Source organism: Harpia harpyja, chromosome 7 (genome assembly GCF_026419915.1).
Source record: "Harpia harpyja isolate bHarHar1 chromosome 7, bHarHar1 primary haplotype, whole genome shotgun sequence".
Lineage (NCBI taxonomy): Eukaryota > Metazoa > Chordata > Aves > Accipitriformes > Accipitridae > Harpia > Harpia harpyja.
Genome location: NC_068946.1, coordinates 50,484,775 through 50,505,701, shown reverse-complemented (window position 1 = coordinate 50,505,701; position 20,927 = coordinate 50,484,775). Strand labels below are relative to the sequence as shown.

Sequence of the window (20,927 nt, the reverse complement as noted above, 5' to 3'; positions counted from 1 at the left end):
ATCCCTCTATGGCTGAAAGCTACTGCTTTCCAATCTGAAGTATCTCAGTCACCAATTCCCAAAGGCCAACACCAAATCACCAGGCCGTAAACTGTAACATGGACCGATAACATCCTTTACCAGCTGCTGACACTTAAATAACATACTTAAAAATGTTTGACTTCGTTCATACAAAATTCTGCCCCCCCAGCCTTACGTCTGGTAGACCCACAGCACACACCGCAACATTATAGCTTTTTATTCCTGCTCATTTCTGCAGTATTGAAGGGCCAAATCAAAGTCTACCAAGCAGGCCCTACTGTAAAATTCTCCTCAACACTGCATAGTGTGAGACGATCACAGCCTACCACCTGCATTTTGAGATATTACATCCTAGAAATAACAATTAACTAAATACCAGGGGGTTTGGGGGGGGGGGGGGTGTCCAATATTTTTAGTTAAGTGGCCTTATTAACCTGTAAGTCTAATGTTATTTTTCTTGGCTAGCTCATTAGGCAGTTTATCCTAGCTCACGCAGATACTTCACTGGAGGTGTTGCCTGAAGAACTGAAAGGTGTGCAGATATGGCACGATGAGGAAGGTTTAAGAGTTCCTAGGCTCATGAAAACCTGGGCATAGCAGTGATATACTGAAAGAACAACAGGTTTCCTTCTATAGCAAGACTGGCACCTCCAGAAAATTATCAGTGTTATGCACCTTTTGGGCTCTCCTGGCTCTACGCCAAGCCCCTACAAATCATTTGCACTTTAATACAGTGCAATGTCAAAAAGTGGAAGTGAGAAACTAGGGACAGACACATGTCTGTTCACTCCCTGATTAACTACCAGCCAGTGTACACCAATCAGGTGTCACCTGCACCCACGCTCCTATACAAAATCATGGAGACAATGTGTTAATCTATTGTCTTTGAAATTGATGTGCGTTTGGGCAGGAGCAAAAATCACTCTGTAAGAGCCTTTTCGTAGGATGTAATCAAGCAACAGAATATTTTTTTTTTTTATACTTCCTCTCTTCTGCTAGCAGGGTGCATAAAAATGATCAGCATTTGATTTTGAATGAACCCAACGATATAGAGACATTTTTACAGGTTACGCCTTCTTAAGAAATGTATCTTGCAAAGGCTTTATCAAAGGTTCTGGCAGTATCTGGCAAAGCCCCAGAAACTCATGACTTGAGCACTAAATAGACCTTACATTAAACACACTCATTCACAGACAGGGAGATTTGTCTGCATGGATATAAAATTTTATCAATCTTGAAGCATTTTACACTCAATCTCAGAACATGTCACATGAAAAATTAAGCAATATTTTCTTTTCTTTGCAAAGCAAACTAGCAACCCCCTATGCTAGCCTGACCAAGCATACAGCATGGACTCGCAGATCAGACAGGTGAAATCCTCACCTTCTGCCAGAACAAAGATTGCCATAAACCAAGCAAGCACTCAGGGACTGCAAAGTTTCCCATTTCAGGAAGTACCCAGAGAAGCTGAGTAAAGTCCAAGCTATTACCTCTGATCAGTTCCCATTTTCCTCAAGGAGGACTGGGATCTTTTTATGGGGAGATGAAGGGGAATCATTAAATCTTATCCAAAAATTACAATTTCAAAGCCAATAAAAACATAGCCATGGAGATGTGCCCGGTCTCTGTGCAGCTGAGGAAATTCTCCGAAACAGTCATCAGTATGAAAGCCCCTTCGGAGAACAAGAGTATCTGCTCTCAATTTTTAAAATATGAAAATATAAACTGTAGTGGGTGTAATTTAAATGTATTTCTATATATAAGTGTAATTATTGTGATAGCAATAATGACAATAGCAACAAGTACAAGAATATTACTAACAATAAATAATACTGCTAATCATAGTTAACAATGATCAAATCGATGATCTTTTAGACACAGAGAGAAACCATGACATGTGACCCCCTCCAAGCACAAACACTAAGCAGGGAAGATTTGCTTTGCACAAGGCAGTCATCAAACACTGGCTTATTTACTTCCAAAAACTGGGCTAAAAGCACTGGCTGTACCTCGGGCAAGGCTGCAGCAGCTCTTTCCCTCCCACGCTGCATGCTTCCCTCTCTTCCAGCTCTGGGCATTGCTTCCCAGTGCCCACCGCGACGCTCCGCACACCGCGACGCCGGCTCCGAAAGCCCGGGGCAAGATCTCCCCAGCCGCAGGTCCGTGAGCAGGCACTCCATGCAGACCACTCAGATGTTTCGCAGTCTTTAGCGATGACACAGGACTTGAAGGTCAAAGGGACAGGATCTTGCACACAGAGGCTGCGATAAGAACACAGTAAAACAACTGAGGAGGTGCTGCTTAATAAATTTCTTTTTTTTTTTTTTTTTTTTTTTTAAGCCAAACCGCCAAAGAAGAAATCCATGGTCATCTGGAGTAAATCAGAAGACCTGCATCAACACCAATACAATGAAAGTAAGAGGAGCTGTAATGCAGTGCACATAACACATTTCCAGGGAGTTCTGGGTGCAATCTTGCATGCCAAGTAGTTTGCAAATAATATACCTCATTTATTTAAAGTTAAAACAGATGCGAAAGGCACTATATTTGCTCCTGTGCAGTTAGAATTTCACAGTTTATCCAGGATGGAAAATAAAAGCCAAGCCCAAGAGAAATACTGCCACTGGTAACTATTCCCATCACCCCGCACACAGGACTAGCTGTCCACCATCCATCCATCCATCCATCCAAGTGTCAGCATGTCCTGCTGCACGACTCTGCTCTTTTAAAAAATAATTAGTCACGCACTAATAAGAAAGGTGTTGGTTCTGTGAGGCTGTTATCAAACAAATGCTGTCAAACAAGGTCAGAGGGTTTCCAAACCTGACAAACCACCAGAGCCCCAGGAATGCTGGAGCTCTGGCTGTATTTTGGGGCTCAATTACTCCTGCTGACATTAGGACATGATCCTCATTCATTCTGTAACACATCAAGACACCACACAAGACCCAACACAATGCAAAACCAAATTCTAACAGCTGCCAGGTGTTGAGGTTTGGTATCAAGATACAAAGTCCCAGAGTAAAATTTTTAAGAGTTCCAAAGTTACAGTAGCTTTTCACAATATAGAAAAGTATGGCAAATGTAGCAAATAATTCTGGGAGAAGACAAACCTCCAGACTAAGGCCACCATCCTTCCTTGCTCCTCCGCTTCTGTCTCAGCCAGCTGATGACTCGCCTGCCCAGCGCACACTGGGAGGGACACCGCAGAGCACCGCTGCTGCTGCTCCACCTCACCCCAGCCAGAGATCAACCAGTTACCACTTATCTCCCAAAATGGGAGAAAAACCTTCCTTGTTTCTCAAAAACCTTAGACAGCTGAGGTAACAGAGCAGGAAAGGATATACCGAAAGAGGACTGAGGTACGTGTGAGCAGAGACATCACTGAAGCCCCACAAAGGATGGGATGGGGCAAAAAAAGATGAAACCCAGAAAAAAAGGAGTCACCAGGAGAAAAGGAACCAAGATTTTCTGACTTCTGCCTAGTGTTATACGAATGATGCAAACTGGCCTCCAAAATTAAGACCGTACATGAACTCAGTGTGAACTCTCTCTAAATTTGTCTTCTCCAGCCTCCAGTTGCTCACAGTCAGGCTTTTGCCAACTGTAAGGAGCAAACAGAGGTACACTTAAAAGGTGTGAAATCCAGAACTGCTGCCAGGGAACCAGCCATTACCTCACTTGGTATTACTTTATAGCACAGTTTGACTAACCTAACTTTCTCTAAAGAAAATAGACTGGGGCAATCATTTCAGGATTGCAGGGCAGTCTCGTAGGGGGAGAAGTGAAGATAAAGGACATTCACTCGCTTCTCCTCCAGTCTAGGAATTGGTCCCGTTTTCACAAATGTCAGTAGGAATATTCCCACTGATACCTGATCAAGTTTGACTACACCCTCAACTACTAGCAAAACACAGCGTTTAGTGGCTTAAATTTCTACTTCAAAAAAAAAAGTGTAACAACTTTTTGTCTCAGTTTCTTCACCCAGAATAAAACTCATTAATCTCACAGGTGCTGTGAGGATGAATTTACTGAGGTTTATTTTAACTATTTCATAAAATAGAAACAGCCTGTGATATAACCCCCTCAAAATAAAATTATTCTTGCTTACAACTCAAAAAGATGTCTATTCCTCTATTACATGTCAAATGCAACTGATTGCAAAACTTCCCCTGGTACAAAACGCCAATACAACTGAAGCAAGGACTGAAAAGTAATAATCATTATATCTGTACTTACTAACCCAGGGATTTTGAGTCTTGTTTGGAACATTAGGTTAGGTGGAGTCACGTGAATGGTAACTTTATTTCCCTTTTAATACTTTTTCAACAGTTATCAGGTGAGCCACCCGTGCCACAACGTTAACAAGAATTCCTGATTTAGAGCTGATAAAATAGTAGCACATACAAATCACTGCCCTAACTGATGGCATTAAAAAAACTAGAGTTTATCTAAGAACACAGCATGGAGGGTAACTGATCTCACATTTTAAAGAGTGATCAAAACTTTGCATTCAGATACCAGTAACAAAAACCCAAATCCATTTTTGGGGTTGTGCCACTGCAAAGGAGATTTAAGTCTTGCCTGATCTTCACTGAAATACCAAACAAAACGAAGCCTTTAAAAATCTCCTTTGGGGTCTTCTTTAAAATTAATATTGCTAGCCCCAATTCTTAGTGAGATAATACCTACAATACCTCGCCTAATGGATTCAAACCTCTGCCGACACTCTGACCACAAAAGACATCTCTGCCCAGCAATCATCCTTGCTATTTGCAAAAGCCTTTGAAGTATGCAAAGACTGAATACTGTTTCTTTCCCTGAAAATCCATCCACTGCTCCTACTATAAAAAGCTAAAGAGATAACTTTGTTGACCTTAAGGTGAACAAGACGTGGAGCTGGCAATTTCCATCCTTCTGCTCAAGTACATGTTTTTGAAGGAGAATTACATGCAACTGCCTAACAGAAAGCAAATCTAATTAACTTGTACCTACTCATTCAGAGCCTCAAAGTCAAATTAATTGTGACACCGAGCAACACAAAGACAAATGTAAAAACATGCTTTTGCATTATTGCACAAAATTCAGACACGGTCTTTCATGTCACAGATGTATTTGGACAATCTAATACAGACAAAGCCCAAACGTGAGAGGCACTCACCAACCTGAGGCTGCAAACCAGACATGTACTTGCGCTGCTGTGGTTGCATGAGAACCCGCTGGGAGAGGAAGAAGGTCTTGGGGACACAAGATACTACCCAAGCCCTGTTTTTAAACTAACTTTCCAGATATTAATGTATCAGGTTAGATCTTCCTCTTGGGAGTTAATCTAAAAATTGTAATATAGTAGGGTACTTATGTGATTGATGCTTTTTTCTATGTTACACACTTGGATTGATACTGTAAAACTACAGGAATGGTTCCACAACCTGTGTTACATTGCCTGTGGTGTAAGATGGATCTGTTATTTAGCAGACAGCAGCAGCACAAACCCTATCTCGCTCAAGTGGCAGAGAGCCCTCTTACTCTCTTGTGTACTGAAGGGGAATAAAGCACATATAAAAAAAAAACCACTAAACCAAAGGAGACCTACTCATGCCTCTTTCACATTCACATAGTCCTGGAGCTACAAGCAGAAAAGAGAGAAGAGGAGGAGGAAAAGCTGCCCAGCGTAACACTCCTACTGTGCAGCTCCATGCCCGCCGTGACCATGTAACTGCAGGCTGCTGCCAACAGAGCAGCGCTGCTCTTCTCCTCCATCTCCAGCCACAATCTCCCCCACGAGATACAGTAATTGTGCAGCCCCAGGCTGAACCACACCACCTTTCTGTTCTGGACAAAAGGCAACTCACCAAATTTTCCAGCAGCTCAGTGCATCTGTGCTACACGCCTTACAGTCACACAGTCATCACATCCACTGCAAGGAAATGAGTGGAAACATGTTTATCAGCAGGAGAAAAGAGCGAGACCGTCCAGGAGCAGTGCATCATTAAATCAGGTTGGGCACAGCATGCAAATTATCCCTGGTTTCCTCTCCCAACCATATCAATGTATTCAGAATGAAGGGTGAATGTATTTCCTTACATTAGAGGATGACACAAGTGGTTATTGTTGAACCTTTTATACTGAAAGGATCATGTCCAAAATAATCTGACACATTAAGAAGCTATCACCATGCCCATGCTGCTGGTACAGAAGGCAGCACCAGGAGGACAGGGTACCACTTCAGCAGCCAGGATCTTCCCTGGCATCTCAGGAAGGCTCCCAAGAAGTGTCAAGCCTGACCAGGGAACGCATGCTCAAATCCACGCACTGCAGAGCAAGAAAATCCTGAAGTGAGCTAAGCTGCACTGATAACACATTTTCATTTTTTCCCTTCTTCTAACATCGTCTCCTATTTTGTAACCAATGACCCAACCTCGCAGGCTGCTGGACTAAACACTACCTGCTCTTTGCACTTGGCTAATAATATTAGGGTCTAATAATGTACACAATCTTGCCATGTTTCTAACAGCATGCAAACACTTTTCTCCCTTAGGAAACTGGCAATCAATGTTAACAGGCATACTTTCAAGAATTCATAATGTATTTTAGGGTCCTGAAGGGCTGCCAGGGCTATTTTGGATACTGGCAATACCATATATTCAATCTGTGCAGCGGAGGCTTCTTTGGCAGAAGAAACATCAGCCCCTTTTGCACCAGGGTGGTAAGGAAGACAGGGAACATTTGTGTGCCATACAGCTGACCAAAGGGAAAGGGAGCTGGGAGACCTATAATCCAAACAAATACAGAGCTTTGGTGTCAAAGATGTCTAAGTTTTGGTGTCTCCAAAATTTAATGCACCAGATCCTCCACTTCAATTAAAAAATAAATGCTGACTTACACTTGCGCTACACCTAGGTAGACACTGAAATCTTAGGGCTACAGAAGCAGCTGGCTTTCAGCACAATTTGAAAACAGAAGAAAAAAGCCCAATTATTATTGGACCCTATTTCTAAAATGTTACTTATTGAAATTAAAAAAGCAGTCACTGTTCCTTTATTTCATGCACTTTTAATAAAAGCAAAGGAAATGAGAGACAAAACTTTTTAAAAGAACACTAGAAAATAAAATCTCCTTCTTATCAATAGCTCAGGGATTTGTTTTCAAGCCTGAGCACTGAGGCTTGATTCCTACATCTGCTGGGAGGAATGTGAACACACATCTCCTCTCCCAGATCAGAATCGTAACTATCAAATAGCATATTACAGCACAGCGTTTCCACCTCCGGACTGCGAAATTTTGTATTCATCCAGAGAATAGAAGAATGTCAACACTAGAAACTGCAAATAATTTTTTCCTAAAAACGTACAACAGCGCAGTGGTTAAACACAATCCACTAGGAAAAGGATAATGGAAATTCAAATTACAGAGGCAAACAAAAGAGCTGAATGCTGCTCTACCTCAGCCTTGACGGATGGGTTATCCCTTGACTGAGTTTGACCTGAATTTTCACTTACAACAGCAAAGTAAACAGAAACCTAAATCCAACTCTATTATATCATTGTTGTCATCTTATACATAGACTGAAGAGTTTAAGAAATATGTACCTAAAAAGACTCCTAATCCAAATAATAATAATAAAATACCCTAAAACTGTTTGCTCCTGACTTTAACTTCTCAGTATGCTTAGTGAGAGCACACATCAGGTTAGAAAATCAGGTTAAATTTATTCAGGATTTCAATGTCTAGCTATGGGCGCTCATTTCACTAAATTATAATTTAGTGTCTATCCTAAATACCTTTTTTTTTTTTTAAGAAAAAAAGAAACACAAGTGCCTTTGTCTCACTATTCAGTAGATTTTTACAACTGTGACAAGACAGAAACCCAAAAAGAGCAGAAGTTCTAGCACATTCATTTCTTGCAACTGTTTCAGAGATTTTTTTTTTTTAAAATGCATGGAAATGCTTATGTTTGAATTTGTTACTGGATATGAAATTTAATGCAAACCAAAACTTTTTTCTGAAATAAAATGAAATCTGAATTCTATCTGAAACTGTATGAAAAAAAAAAAATCAGCTTTTTAAAATAGACTCTTTAAAAGCTTCAAATCAGATCCATAAAATCATTCTATTTTGATGTTATTCCTTTTATTTTCACTAATATAAAGTTTCTACACCAAAACTGTTTCTGAGCAGATATGAACCTGTCTGAAGGTCTATTGATGTTCTGCTGCTCAATTGTCTTCAAGTATTTTCAAAAAGATCTGTCCCTCCCTTTCCTCTTTCCTTCTCCCTTTTCCTTCCATTTTAACAAATGTAGAACCTCCAAACTGAAAAAATATTTCATCAAAAACATACCCCAGCTCTGTTTCCCCGATACAGCATGTCCAATCTTCCACATGCTTGTGCTCCTCTCCAAGTAATTCCCATTTAGAGTTTTCACCTTTAAAATTGCTAGGATTTTTGCTTGCACCTTTAAGGCTGGTATGGACACACAGATCTCCTGGTTTGGGTTTGTGTGGCGGGGTTTTGGTAGTGGGGAAGGGGCTGCAGGGCCGGCTCCTGTGAGAAGCTGCTAGAAGCTTCCCTGGCTCCAAGTCGGACCCGCTGCTGGCCCAGGCCGAGCCCCTCAGCGACGGCGGTAGCGCCTCTGGGAGAACAGAGTTAAGAGGGGAAACCTGCAGTGAGTAGAGGGATTGGAATGTAAGCGGTCAGTGAAGGAGGGGAGGAGGTGTGCTGGAGAAGGTTGATGCCCCCGCAGCTTGTGCTGAGGTGGCAGGCTGTGCCCCCCCAGCCTGTGGAGGGGAGCGGGGGAGCAGATGCCCACCTGCAGCCCGGGGAGAGAGGAGCCCACGCCGGAGAAGGGGGATGCCCCCAAGATGGCCGGGACTGCATGGGGAAGCCTGTGCTGGAGCAGCCTGTGCCTGAAGGACTGCAGCCCGCAGAAAGGACCCACGCCAGGGAAGTTTGTGAGGAACTGCAGCCCGTGGGAGGAACCCACGCTGGAGCAGGGGAAGAGTGTGAGGAGTCCTGCCCCTGAGGAGGAAGGAGCGGCAGAGACAACGTGTGAGGAACTGACCTCAACCCCCATTCCCCGTCCCCCTGCGCCGCTGGCAGGGAAGAGGGAGAGAATTCAGGAGTGCAGTTGAGCCGGGAAGGAGGGAGGGGTGGGGGGAAGGTGTTTTAAGATGGGTTTTACTTCTCATTATCCTTGTTTTGATTTGATTGGTAGTAAATTAAATTGAATTTGGGGTTTTTTTTCCCCAAGTTGAGCCTGACTTTTGCCCGTGACCATAAGTGGGGAGTGATCCCTCCCAGTCCTTGTCTTGACCCACGAGCGTTTCTTTATATTTTCTCTTCCTCATCCCACCAGGGCCGGGGGAGAGGAGTGAGCGAGCAGCTTCATGGTGCTCTGTTACCGGCTGGGCTTAAACCACGACATTTCCTTATAATGCAAAGGATTCTTCAGCTCCTACCTGAGGGTTCACTGTAAAGCCAAAGGATCCTTTTTACAGGGTTCAACAGCATAAATTAAGCATCAGTGAAAAACCGAAAACAAATATCAGGCCCATTTCCCACCGCTGCTACCTATTTCACAGAGAAAGGACACCCCATCTGCCATTCCCATCAATCACAAACTTGTTAGCAAAGAGGCCAATATTAATGTCCTGCCAGTAATCCAGCATCTTTAAGAAGTGAATGAGTTCCATCTTTTAGTCTTTAAAAACCAGCTTGCACCCAAGCCCACCAAAATCCAATTTTGGGCAAAAGACTCTTCTTTCACACTGAGGAGCGTAGCCAGTACCCTCTCCCATCGGTGAGCACAGTGGCTGCTGCTGCTCGCCAGCCTCACTGGCTGCTTCACAGCCCCGAAATTAGACACCAGTAAATTAAACAACCTTGATAATAAATTAGGCACCTTTGCCATTGCATTATAAATTAGGAGGCAAGATGAGCATACGGTTCCTCTCCTCACGTGGCCTTCGACCAGTCAGGGGTGGTTAGCTGACCGCTCCTATTACCTACCGCCTTCCTGCAAGAATCAGGCAGCAGTGGGAGGCAGGGTGGTGGCAAAGCCCTGGCAGACCAGCAGCTCAGAGCCTGCTGCTAAAGCATGTCTTTGGATATCCCTCTCCTTGCCTCAGTTTTCCAGAAATTTAATTTGTATCTCTCATTGGTACTTACTCAACGGCGTTAGTCGAAATAAGAAACCTCAGCCAGGAAAATGAAAAAGCACAAATAAGGCACTTCTTTCCAGTTTTACAGCAGATGCTTGGCTGCCTGCCAAACCCTGCTACAGGGTTATGTAAATGCATTTACTCTTCTTTATCAGTAGCCAAAATATCATCGCTCTTGTAAAGCTACATCTGCAAGATCGAGTCCATTCTTCAGAAGAATGGCAGCAAATATGCTGCACAACTGAATGAGAAGGACATTACCAGGGGATGCTTAAAGGGAGTCATTGTCATGGCTATTTGATATCAGTGACACTCCAGCCCTGGAATTAAACACAGGTTGGATTTTAGGCTGGATTTTTAGGTTTGGATTTTAGGTCCAAAAGGAGAAAGGAAAAGTATGTGATTATCTGGACACTGTAAGACGACGTGACCTTTTGTCCTCTATCCAATAAATGGACTTTTCTCCTGTATTTGGAGTAAGAGTAAGGGATGGGTCAGGCTTAGCTCTCTGCAGTAAATCTGAGACATAGCCTCAGCAGAAAAAGTCTGCCAGGAGGTGGCTAATGGAGTTGTACAGTCCCAAAAAAGGGGCTAGATCACCAAAAAACAAACCAGAAAGGAGCAAGGGGTAGAGTCACTGAAACTAAAGCTCCCAGGACCCTCTGCACTATCATCCAGAAATTCAATGTATAACTCACACAGCAGCACAATGAAGAGAAAACATTTACAGAAACAGCATCTTCCATTCCCCATTCTTACAGCGAATACAGCAGTGAGCATGAGGGTGAAATTTTAACAAAGTCAGGATCCCCTTCCCAGCGCCTCTGATAAGGAATGAGATACAAGAGGCAAAAGAACAGCTAACAAGTGTTAGCAGACATAAACCTGCTGCTGGTCGCACGGCAGCATAAATCACAAGTGACTCCATTAAACTCAAGCAGCTACAAGGGCATAAAATCTGTATATTTAGAATCAGCATATATTTAGAGACAAGTAATAAAGTCAAGATGTTAGAAACTGCTGGAACAGTTCACAAAGCTTGACTTTTTTCCAACCAATAAAAAAAACTCATACTTTGCTACAGGTGTAATAGGAGGGGGTAAGAAAAAGGCTAGAATGTATATTTTCACCTCAGTATGTGTGCAAAACTGCTGCAGACATTAACACAGGTAGAGAATTGGACATAAAATAACCCCTTCTCTCTGCAATTTGAGTTTGCGCAGGTGCCAGGAGCTATAGATTTCCGAGAAACAGATTGATTTCCACAAAATTCAGGAGCAGGATTTTTCAAGAACTTTTAATACCCCTGAAAAACAGAACATAAGAAGTTCTCCAGAAATCCTGACTTTGTCAGAACTCAATCAATTTCTCAGTCATCAATAGCTCCTGGCACCTGCCCAAATCCAACCTGAAGTCAAATGGCTGAGCTTAGATAGCTTAAATTTAAATGTGAGAAATAGAGAGAATAAATCTTTCCATTATTTGCTGCACATTACTGTAACCTTCAGATTTGAATTACAGCAAAGCAACCTACGTAGACTAAGAGAAATTGTTAGATTATCTAACACATGAGGACAGAAATCAACAACCACTACCAAAGACAGACATGCAAGTCACCTATCTTGTGTCAGCATCCTAGAGTTACACCAAGATGGGAAGGCTCCTCAGTAAGCAGGAGGACAATCACAGGTTTGCTCACTGATCTATCTTTCCAAGAAATACCTTCTAGTAAATTCACAACACCAAACTTTTCAGACTTAGTTTATCCAGCGTTGATTTGTAAGAATGAAGGAGTTTAAGCTGGTGCAATTTTAGCCTCTTCTGCCAAATACATGCAGTACATGACTGAGAATGAAAACTCCCTCTCCCACAGCCAGGGCCCAGCAACAGTACAAAGTGATATATAATTCCATTTCCTCGATGTTTCCTCAAAACAACAAAAAAAACCATAAGAGAATTATTAAAAACATAAAATAAATTAAACAGTCACAAATCGTAGAAGAATGCAAAATATTCAGCATATGTTAGCTTTACAAAAAGGGAATTAAATAAAAAAAAAAAAAAAAAGACCATAAAGAAAACACATAAAAATTTGCATTTAAAACTCAAGAAGGGGAGCACATTTGCTGTGGTGCTGCCACACAGAGCAAGCGCTCCATCAAACTAACCCACTGGGGATGAAATAAAAGACGAAGCACCCTTACCTCAGCACTGCATTTTTTCCATCGCTCCTTACACACCTGACCTGCCTGGTTTGGTAACCGATCTCCACCTCCCCAGGACGGTGGTGGGGCTTATAGCCTTGAAGTCCAGGCGTGCTTCGCTCTCCAGAGTCCAAACCCAAATCCGACATAGTCCTCCCTGCCAGGTCACCGTCTTTAGAATGGGGCAGCCGGCATTCACCCCACGAGCCCACTCGGAGGCTGTAAGTGTGCTCCTCCTCCCCAAGAGGACAGACAGGAGCGCCGCAGGCTCTGGATTCAGTCAGATTTGGGCACGGGGCACCCCCATAGAGAGGGGGAGCGATGACCGCCCGCGTCCGGTGCTGCAAGCTCTTGGCGCAGCCCGTGCTGCACTCGGACCAGCCAGAGAACTGGGACACGATGCAGTCCCGTGGGCAGGGCACCAGGCAGGCTTGCTCGGCGGGCGGCTGCGGCGTGAAATACTCACATATTTCGTTGGCGACAACGGTTCTGTTCAGCTTCTGGAGGCAGCGGACGCTCCGGTGCTGCAGCCCGTGCTGCGCGGTGACACAAGCCTCGGCTCTCACCTCACCACCAGCAAAGGGGACGAGCCCACACCTGTCCCATCCCGAAACTTCCCACTCGAACAGCTCCAGGTGCCAGTCGCAGACTTTAAAGCACCTCCTCTGGCTTTCGGGTTTGTCCTTCTGGTTGCAGTTCGCGTGGTACGTTGTCCAGCCCTCCGCGTGGGTGCACCAGACGGCCCGACTCCGAATGCCCCCCAAGCCGCAGTCACCTACGCACCGGCCCCAGTGACCTGCAAAAGAGGGAGTGTTGAGAAATGCCATGCAATACGCCTGCCACAGATCTGTCCTGATGCCCGGTAGCATCCAAACCATACCCTGCCATGTATTGAAAAGTAGAAAACTACCTGCTAGTCCCTAAAGTTGGTTAAATGCTTCCTAACAGCTGCAAGTCATTTCTCCTCCCAGTGTACTCACATCACTAGACCACTCAGAGAAACTTGTGGGGAAAGAAAAAAATGCCCCGCAACATTTCAAATTAAAGGCAGGCCAGGCACATTTCTGTAGCAGTAAAATGCATCCCAAAGCCTGAGGAAATATGAATATTTAATTTCACTTGTACAAATGAATATAAAAATGATCATAAAGGAACAATAATCTAATAGGAAAAGAAAGTCAAGTTAGATAAGAGGAAAACAGTCTTAATAGAGCAATTAGTCAATAGAATAAACTGCACTGGGAAGCAGCTGAATCATCATCTGCAGTGATAAAATGGTGAGGATAAATACTATGAAAATAAGAGCACACTCTTAACAAGAGTTCAAAATGGAGGAACTGACTTAATGTGATAGTGAATGTACTGCAGGACAGGTCCCGCAGGGTGCTGCTCTGACAGCAGAGCCCCGATAGCAGAGAAGGCATCTCACGTGCACCAACTTCTGAATTACCCTGGGATGTACATCGAGCAAGTTGTTTCCATTCGCAGCACATGGCACTATAAGAGGTGGTAAAACTAGCCATTCAGGAAGGAAATTAAACAAAAATTAAACCCAGCGATGTCATTTTTAGTTCTGGAGCACATGAACATATATATGTAATCATGTGAATCTTATTTGAGGATTTTCAAGTGAACATAATCAGACAAGGCTAAATAAAAAGATTCTTCTGTGACAATATTGTTCAAGAAAAATACACCAAGCCAAAAAAAATAATCTGAGGGCTATAAAGTACAAAATTGCTTACAAACTGAAAAGAAAAGGTAGAGAAAAGCACGGGGGCCAAGTCTTAACATACTAAAGGGATTTTGATGATCGTGTCTCAAGTAGCTCTCATCTCATTTCTAAGTTTAAAAACTTTCCAATACCTCATAACAGAGCCATTTCACTCAGTAAGAACACTGCATATATAATTCTTGCTTGAAAATACACTGCGACTACCCTATCCTTTGTATTTTTTCAAGGCAGAAAATGAACTTACAATAGGTTAATTTATATTAAGAAATGCTACTCCAGCCAAGTTTTTTAAAATTGATTTTAAAACTACTGGAATCAGTTACATGCTTACACTGCAAAACCAAACACACACATAAAAACCAAAAACAGCCCCATAATGGCTGCAATTATATTGCCAGGTATTTCATCCAGCTGATGGAGTTTTTGTTGGTAAACCCATTGTTCTTTCTTCATGAATAGAGGAGTTAATCCTCCAGAGCCAGGGGCCTCACACTGTGTAATAAAAACCAAAAATAAATAAATAAAAATTCCTGTCCTTTTTTCATTGTTAATAAAGGGGGAAAAAGTAAATAGGCATTGGATATAGCCGAGCTTCTCCGCCAACACATCCCATGCTCTTGCCATGTCCCTTCTGCGGGCACTCCTCCTTCCTCATCCTCCAGACCAGGACTGAGACCCTACCCACGGTCTGGCACCTTCTCCCGTGGCGGACAGGCGGGGGGAAGAGGGGTTTTCAGGGTCGTCAGGGTTTAGACAGCTCCGGCTTTTGTTGAATCCTTCAGGCTATGTGAAAAATCTTTGTCCCTTTCATGCCTCTGTTTCATGCCAAAAGATATCAGTCCAAGGTAAGGAGTCAGCTGTAACACGTATCTTCAATGGAAAAAGGCAGCACCAAACTATACTGTGCTCTACAAACTGTACTACACTAATGACAGGCTTTCGACAGAAACCAATGTGCTTAAATCTGAATATTCAAAAATACGAATCTTTAAACATGCTTTTGAAGTTCAGTTACATGAAGAGGTCCATTGACAATTTAACTGTTCATCCTTGATACTTTACCCTTGATCTAAAAGAATATTCTTATACAAATGCCAACAAGATTCAAAACCAGACATCAGATTATGTATATACTGTCATCTTACTAAAAATAGTAGTCAAAATTCAAACCTCAAGTACTAGGTAGATTTTTATTAACGGAGCAAAGTAATTACCACAAAGACTAAGCATCACAACATAATTGTATTATGAGCTTTTTTCAGCATTTATTTCTCTGAAGTGGTTCAGCAAAGGCAGTTTAATTTTTTGAGATGTGGAAGTTTCAGTACAGGGAAAGTTTGGTTTTCACCAGTTTGTTATTAAAGCAAAAATTCCAGAGTAATATTGTTTCACTTCAGCACTGAGCATAACAGTATTTTACTCATCAGTAGGACCTTGAAACACATTACACCAATTAAGGACTTACAACTTGTTTCTTAGGATAGCAAATAGCATTAAAAATAGCACTAAACCCCCCCATGAAGTAATACAAAGTAGTTGTAGCAGAAGACTGGCCAAATTACAATCACCAAACCTACCACCACTCTTTTACTACTGCACAGAACTCTTCTCGTTGGTATTTTTTATACATTTCTGGGTGTTGTTTATGAACTACTCTATGTAATACCTCCAAATTTACCAATCCTTACATTAACAGGATAGAGAGAGACGCAGCAGAAGCCAGAAGCAAGAAGTGGCCATTATTTAATGTCAGATGTGAATTTAGAATGAAAAATTACCAAAAAAAAAAAAAGTAAGCAAGAACTCATAAGTAATTACACTATGTTAGACACATCACAATTTGCAATTATTCTCTGGCAAACATGCTAAAAACGCAGCCTGCTCTCGGCATACCAAAAAAAGAAGCATGAAAAACAAGGTTAAAAATCAGACGCAAATCCCATTACTATAGATTTTTTTCACTTCCTGATGATCTCTTCAGGATGCGGCAGTAAACTTATCCACAATGTTTCATTGCTTAGTTAAATATCCTGTTCAGTAGCTGAAATGAGGAGAAGGATGTAAATACTTCCTAGTCAATAGTCTGCTTTGTAATTAGAATTTAATTATTTTTAGAAGAGTCATGTTAAATTTACACTTTTCTTGAAATAAATCTGAGTCAATTAAAAGAAACATCTCACCACAATGTGAATAATAATCTTAACTTCATTTTATTAAAAACCCACTGGAATTTAGGCATCAAAAGCCTGAACTGCAGAAAGATGTTTTATAACTCCCGATCTACAATGGGAGGCCACTGGTAATTAAAGCAGAAGAGTAAACAAAACGAAATATATTTCACAGCGATCTGTCTATAGAAAGTACAAAAAGATAAAGATAAAGGACAGATCTCATCCACCTCCTAACCATTGTAACCTAATCAGATACTGGATGGATGTTTGATCTCATCACAGCAGGACACATGTGGTGAAGGAGACACTGTGGACGTACGATGAAACAGGGGAGCTCCCAGCTTCAGAAATGAAAAGTCAAGCAAAAGTTGCTTGACTTGTACAAAAATTCTAAGAGACAGTGAGATGTCTTTGTTTATGGAAAACTGTAAACAAAGACATCCTACTGTCTCTTACAAGACATCTATAACACTACAAGTAATAATGACATGGAAGGGATTAATAAATCAAGACAATCTAATAAAGAAAAACTACATATTGTTCTGTTTGCCATCTTTTATCGGCCAGAAAGAGTACTGTACTATCATCCCATACAGCTTCTCTAATCCTGTTAAAAGCAAGCAGTAACACAGCAATTGTAGTTTACTTGGTGTAGTGTGCACTGATTCGCTCTTCCTGCCTGCAAGACCTACCTACAACTATGCAATAATTATGTCTGAAAGGATACAGTGACATCTGCTCTTTGACACACAGGTCATACAAGCATAAGGCAAGCAGGCTATTCAGACAATAATTACATGTTACAGACAAAATGAAACATCACTAAACATCAAACCTAAAATAGGAATCCCAATAAGAGCTGCTTAATAAGTATGTTAGGGCTTAATAAGGATTGCTACAATAATTATGCTCTGTTTAATGTGACATTTAGCTTAATTGCAACCATTTCACCATCTGAGAATTCATTCAACAATAAGCATCTTCCACAATTATTCTGTGCCTGTAGCTATGTACTAATTTGCAAACTTAGGACAAGATCAGCAATCAGTTAAATAGAGTATTGTGTTAGGAATTTACTTCAAACAGGTAATAGGTACACTCCAAGTCACATCTGATACATAAAACAGTGAAGGAGCACTGAAAAAATTAAAGGACAATCACTGGAATAGTCCTCCTATTTTCTACACTTTTTTATTTTGTCTTTCAGTTTAAGTATCAAATTTAGGAGCAATTGTTCTAGACCTTAACAATTTGTTTTTAAACAGAATCTCCTAATTCTTAGACAAAGATCCCCAAATATCATAACAGAGACATACGACTTCATTAATTCCTGGCTGAGGAATAACTCTACCAGACGTGATTGTAACTCCAGAAGATCACTGCAGTGTCCGCTTTAATTGAATACTTCTGCTTGAAATGTCACATAACCACTCTGGATGTCATTCTAGCATTCTTCCACCAGAGCATGTTTATATGAAACGGAAAGTTCCAAGTCATTCTGTGATTTCTGAGAACAGGTAACAACTGAGTCAGACATTACAACCAATTAATCTTAACTATTAGTAACAGTGGCAAAATGGAAGTTCCACTGAATTGGTTTCCTCAGAATTGGTTATTTTATGAGAAGTTTTTTATGAGATTTATGTAATTTTTATGTGATTTTATGAGACTTGGACATATATTTACTATGAACCAAACTGTCAAAAGTTCGTATGAACTACCACTATTGGTTTTTTTTGGCAAGATGCAAAGACATTCAATATTATGCCAGGAAAAATATTTCTAATGATTCGGACAAAGATCTTACTATGCTGATGAAAGCTGTACCATTTGCCTATCGTGCTCTCTCCATGTCAGTATATGCAGTCCAGTCACATCTTTTCTTGCAGACTAAACAGACTAAAATCTTTGGGACCAGCTCCGTAGAGAGTCTAGGATACCAGATCTGATAGGTTTAGGTATTTTATATTACAAAGTAGTATTAGTATAGCTGTTGTTCACATAACTACCCACTCCCCTGCTTTATGGAAGAGCCCTCCTGTATGCCTGCCCTGCATCTACTGCCACATCTCAGCCAAAATACAGCTTTTCTTCCTTGCCTGTACTTAACTATCTCAATTATTTTGCTATTTATTATTAACAGCAATTCAGTAAAACACTTTCTACTATAATCTGTCTGAAAGATGCTATACAAAATAAAAGACTATTGTACTATTTGCAATGTGTCACGCAGGGCATATAAAATTCCTCTGATTCTTGGGATTAATTTTAAATACCTGCAGCACTTTTTTAAACTTTCATGACCTACACAAATGAGTAATTCAGCAGCTTAGTTATTCATCTTATTTTAGATCTGAATAAAAGTGAAGTTTAGTGACTTATAGCCATGCAGCAGTTTGTTCCAATTTTACATTTCAGGTTTTTCCCTTATTATCCACATGCAGTAACACTCAAGACACTCTCCAGCAACAAAGACATTCTGCAGCAAAACGTAATGAACACTGCTGTTTATGAAAATTCAGTGATTTACTAACCCCTTGGCATTTGAAGGCAGGACTTCTCAATATTAAGCACTAATGTAAACTGCATTAGCTGAGCTACTCAATCATGTGCCCACACCCCAGAGATGGCCCAAGGAAAAATATTCTTTTCAACTCTCAGTTAAAAAAATAAAAAAATAAAAAAACCCAACCCACACATTCCAAAACATTTCTGCAATACTCATCCGACACAATTTGAGGGTTCGTGAGAACAGATTTCTTGCCTTGATAGCAGCTGACATTAGGAGATGAGGCCATAACAGATATAAATTTATGTATACTATAAAAACAAAAAGTATAAATAGATGTTATCAGTAGATTACAACTATGAGTAGTTTACTGCATATGAGATTAAAAACATCTCAGTACTGGATTATAGATAGTTATAATCAAACTCTGACCTTTTTAAAATTCCAAACATCTATGAAAACCGATTCCTTTTAAAACATAACAGCCTTTATAAGTTGTTTGTAAATGTAACTTTAATAGAAAAAGCAGCTGAAAAATGTTTCTTCGGTCACTCCACCTTGACTTTGGGGCTTATATTCCCCAATGGGAACTGTTATTTCCCTGTGAAAAACATCCAGAATCAATAAAACACTGGTTATGCAGCATCTCCTGCAACACAAACCGCCCAGCTTACCAGTGGGGAACCAGAGAGAATACATGGGCATTGCTGGACACCCAACTTAACGATACCTTCTTCTGATCCCGAGCCTCCTCTCTAGTTATGTTTAAATCTTCTCCCCAGCCCATAGGAAAGCTCAGACCCCTTCAAGCACAACGAGGTAAGAAGTCAAGGAGGTCTATTCTGATATTTGCAGGGAAGCAGAAGGGAGCTTGATATATTTGTGACTGGGATTATTTCATATTTGCCTGTAGGAACCGGGTGATTCAGAAGGCCCACTCCAGTTTTATACAGGTCCTTACACTGCTGGTTTAACACCAGCAAGCTTTGCACAAGGCTTTTTCTGCTTTGCCGTACGCTGGCTCCCCCTCGCCGCCCTTTACGCAGGCAGTCACTCCGAGTCATTTCTCCAGCGTGCAAAGCCCAGGTTTCACTCCAGGTCCACCTTCTTGCTAACAGCCCAGCAACGGGTAGGATCCCTGCAGAGGCGATACACTCAGCTTTGGAAGAGACCGCCTCATCCGCATCTCCGCAAGGAACCTTACCAAACAACGTCAAGATCAGCACGAACGGACCCCTAAAGGAACCGCACCAGGACGTTCACTGTCAAAGGTTCGCTGCTCTAAGATGGGGACTCGGTGGGCCAGCTCGGGGGCGAGCACTGGCAGCGGTTCGACGTCTGCTTGGTATTCGAGCTCCGAGACACAAAGAGAATTCTTGTATTAGTTCTGCAGTAATTCGTTCCCTGGCGAACACCAAAGATACTGCCATCCCTTCTTCCAAATTGTGACAACTGCGGTTTCTAATTGTCTTACTCTTTCATGAAGCTTAAATTATATTTGTTCATTGAAATAATAGCAACATTCTGTTTCTCAAAACTAAAAATTTAAATAATTTTTTTCACAAAAAAATTGTTTCACAGAAAAAGTTGTGAAATAATACTGCAATTGGCACACCTGCAAAACCTTTCTGAAGTGTCAGAATTTACTTCACAGGCACACAATCACAGAAATGTGCACATCCCTCTCCAGACATCATTTTAAGGGAGAACTACATTTTTCCTGCTCAGCTTCATGCTATTCCCAACTTACATATTTTATAACCCACTACAGCACAGAAGCCAGCATACTTTTTCAGATACTACAGCAATCAATACACCATGGTAAAAGAATCGAAATCCAGAACAGCACACCAAGTCCGGCTGGGGTTAAATGGTGGAACTGCATTAAATCTCCCTCCATGTCCTGCAGAGCTGATGTGTACACACCTACAGATGTGTTACAGATGTGTTAGTGGGGGATATTCTCCAGATGGGACCTGTGATGAGCCTCAGCTGGGGCAGCCCCTCTGCCCATGGGTACTCCCCTTGCTCCGGAGCAGAAGTGGGGCTGCCCAAAGCTCTTGGAACACAAAAGGCAGATGGTAAAATATAGACACTGTGTTCTTGTACAGAAATACCTTCTCAATC

General features: G+C 41.6%; 1 protein-coding gene across 2 annotated transcripts in view; it reads right to left on the bottom strand.

The window, feature by feature from the left end:
• The window catches only part of THSD7B (thrombospondin type 1 domain containing 7B), a 338,963-nt gene that overhangs the window by 209,091 nt on the left and 108,945 nt on the right, over positions 1 to 20,927 (bottom strand). For both annotated transcript variants that reach the window (XM_052793131.1, XM_052793132.1), the window contains exons 4-5: positions 12,386 to 13,181; positions 2,031 to 2,282 (exon numbers count right to left, since the gene is read on the bottom strand). In XM_052793131.1, the coding sequence (XP_052649091.1) occupies positions 2,031 to 2,282; positions 12,386 to 13,181 (1,048 nt within the window). The remainder of the gene's footprint in view (positions 1 to 2,030; positions 2,283 to 12,385; positions 13,182 to 20,927) is intronic.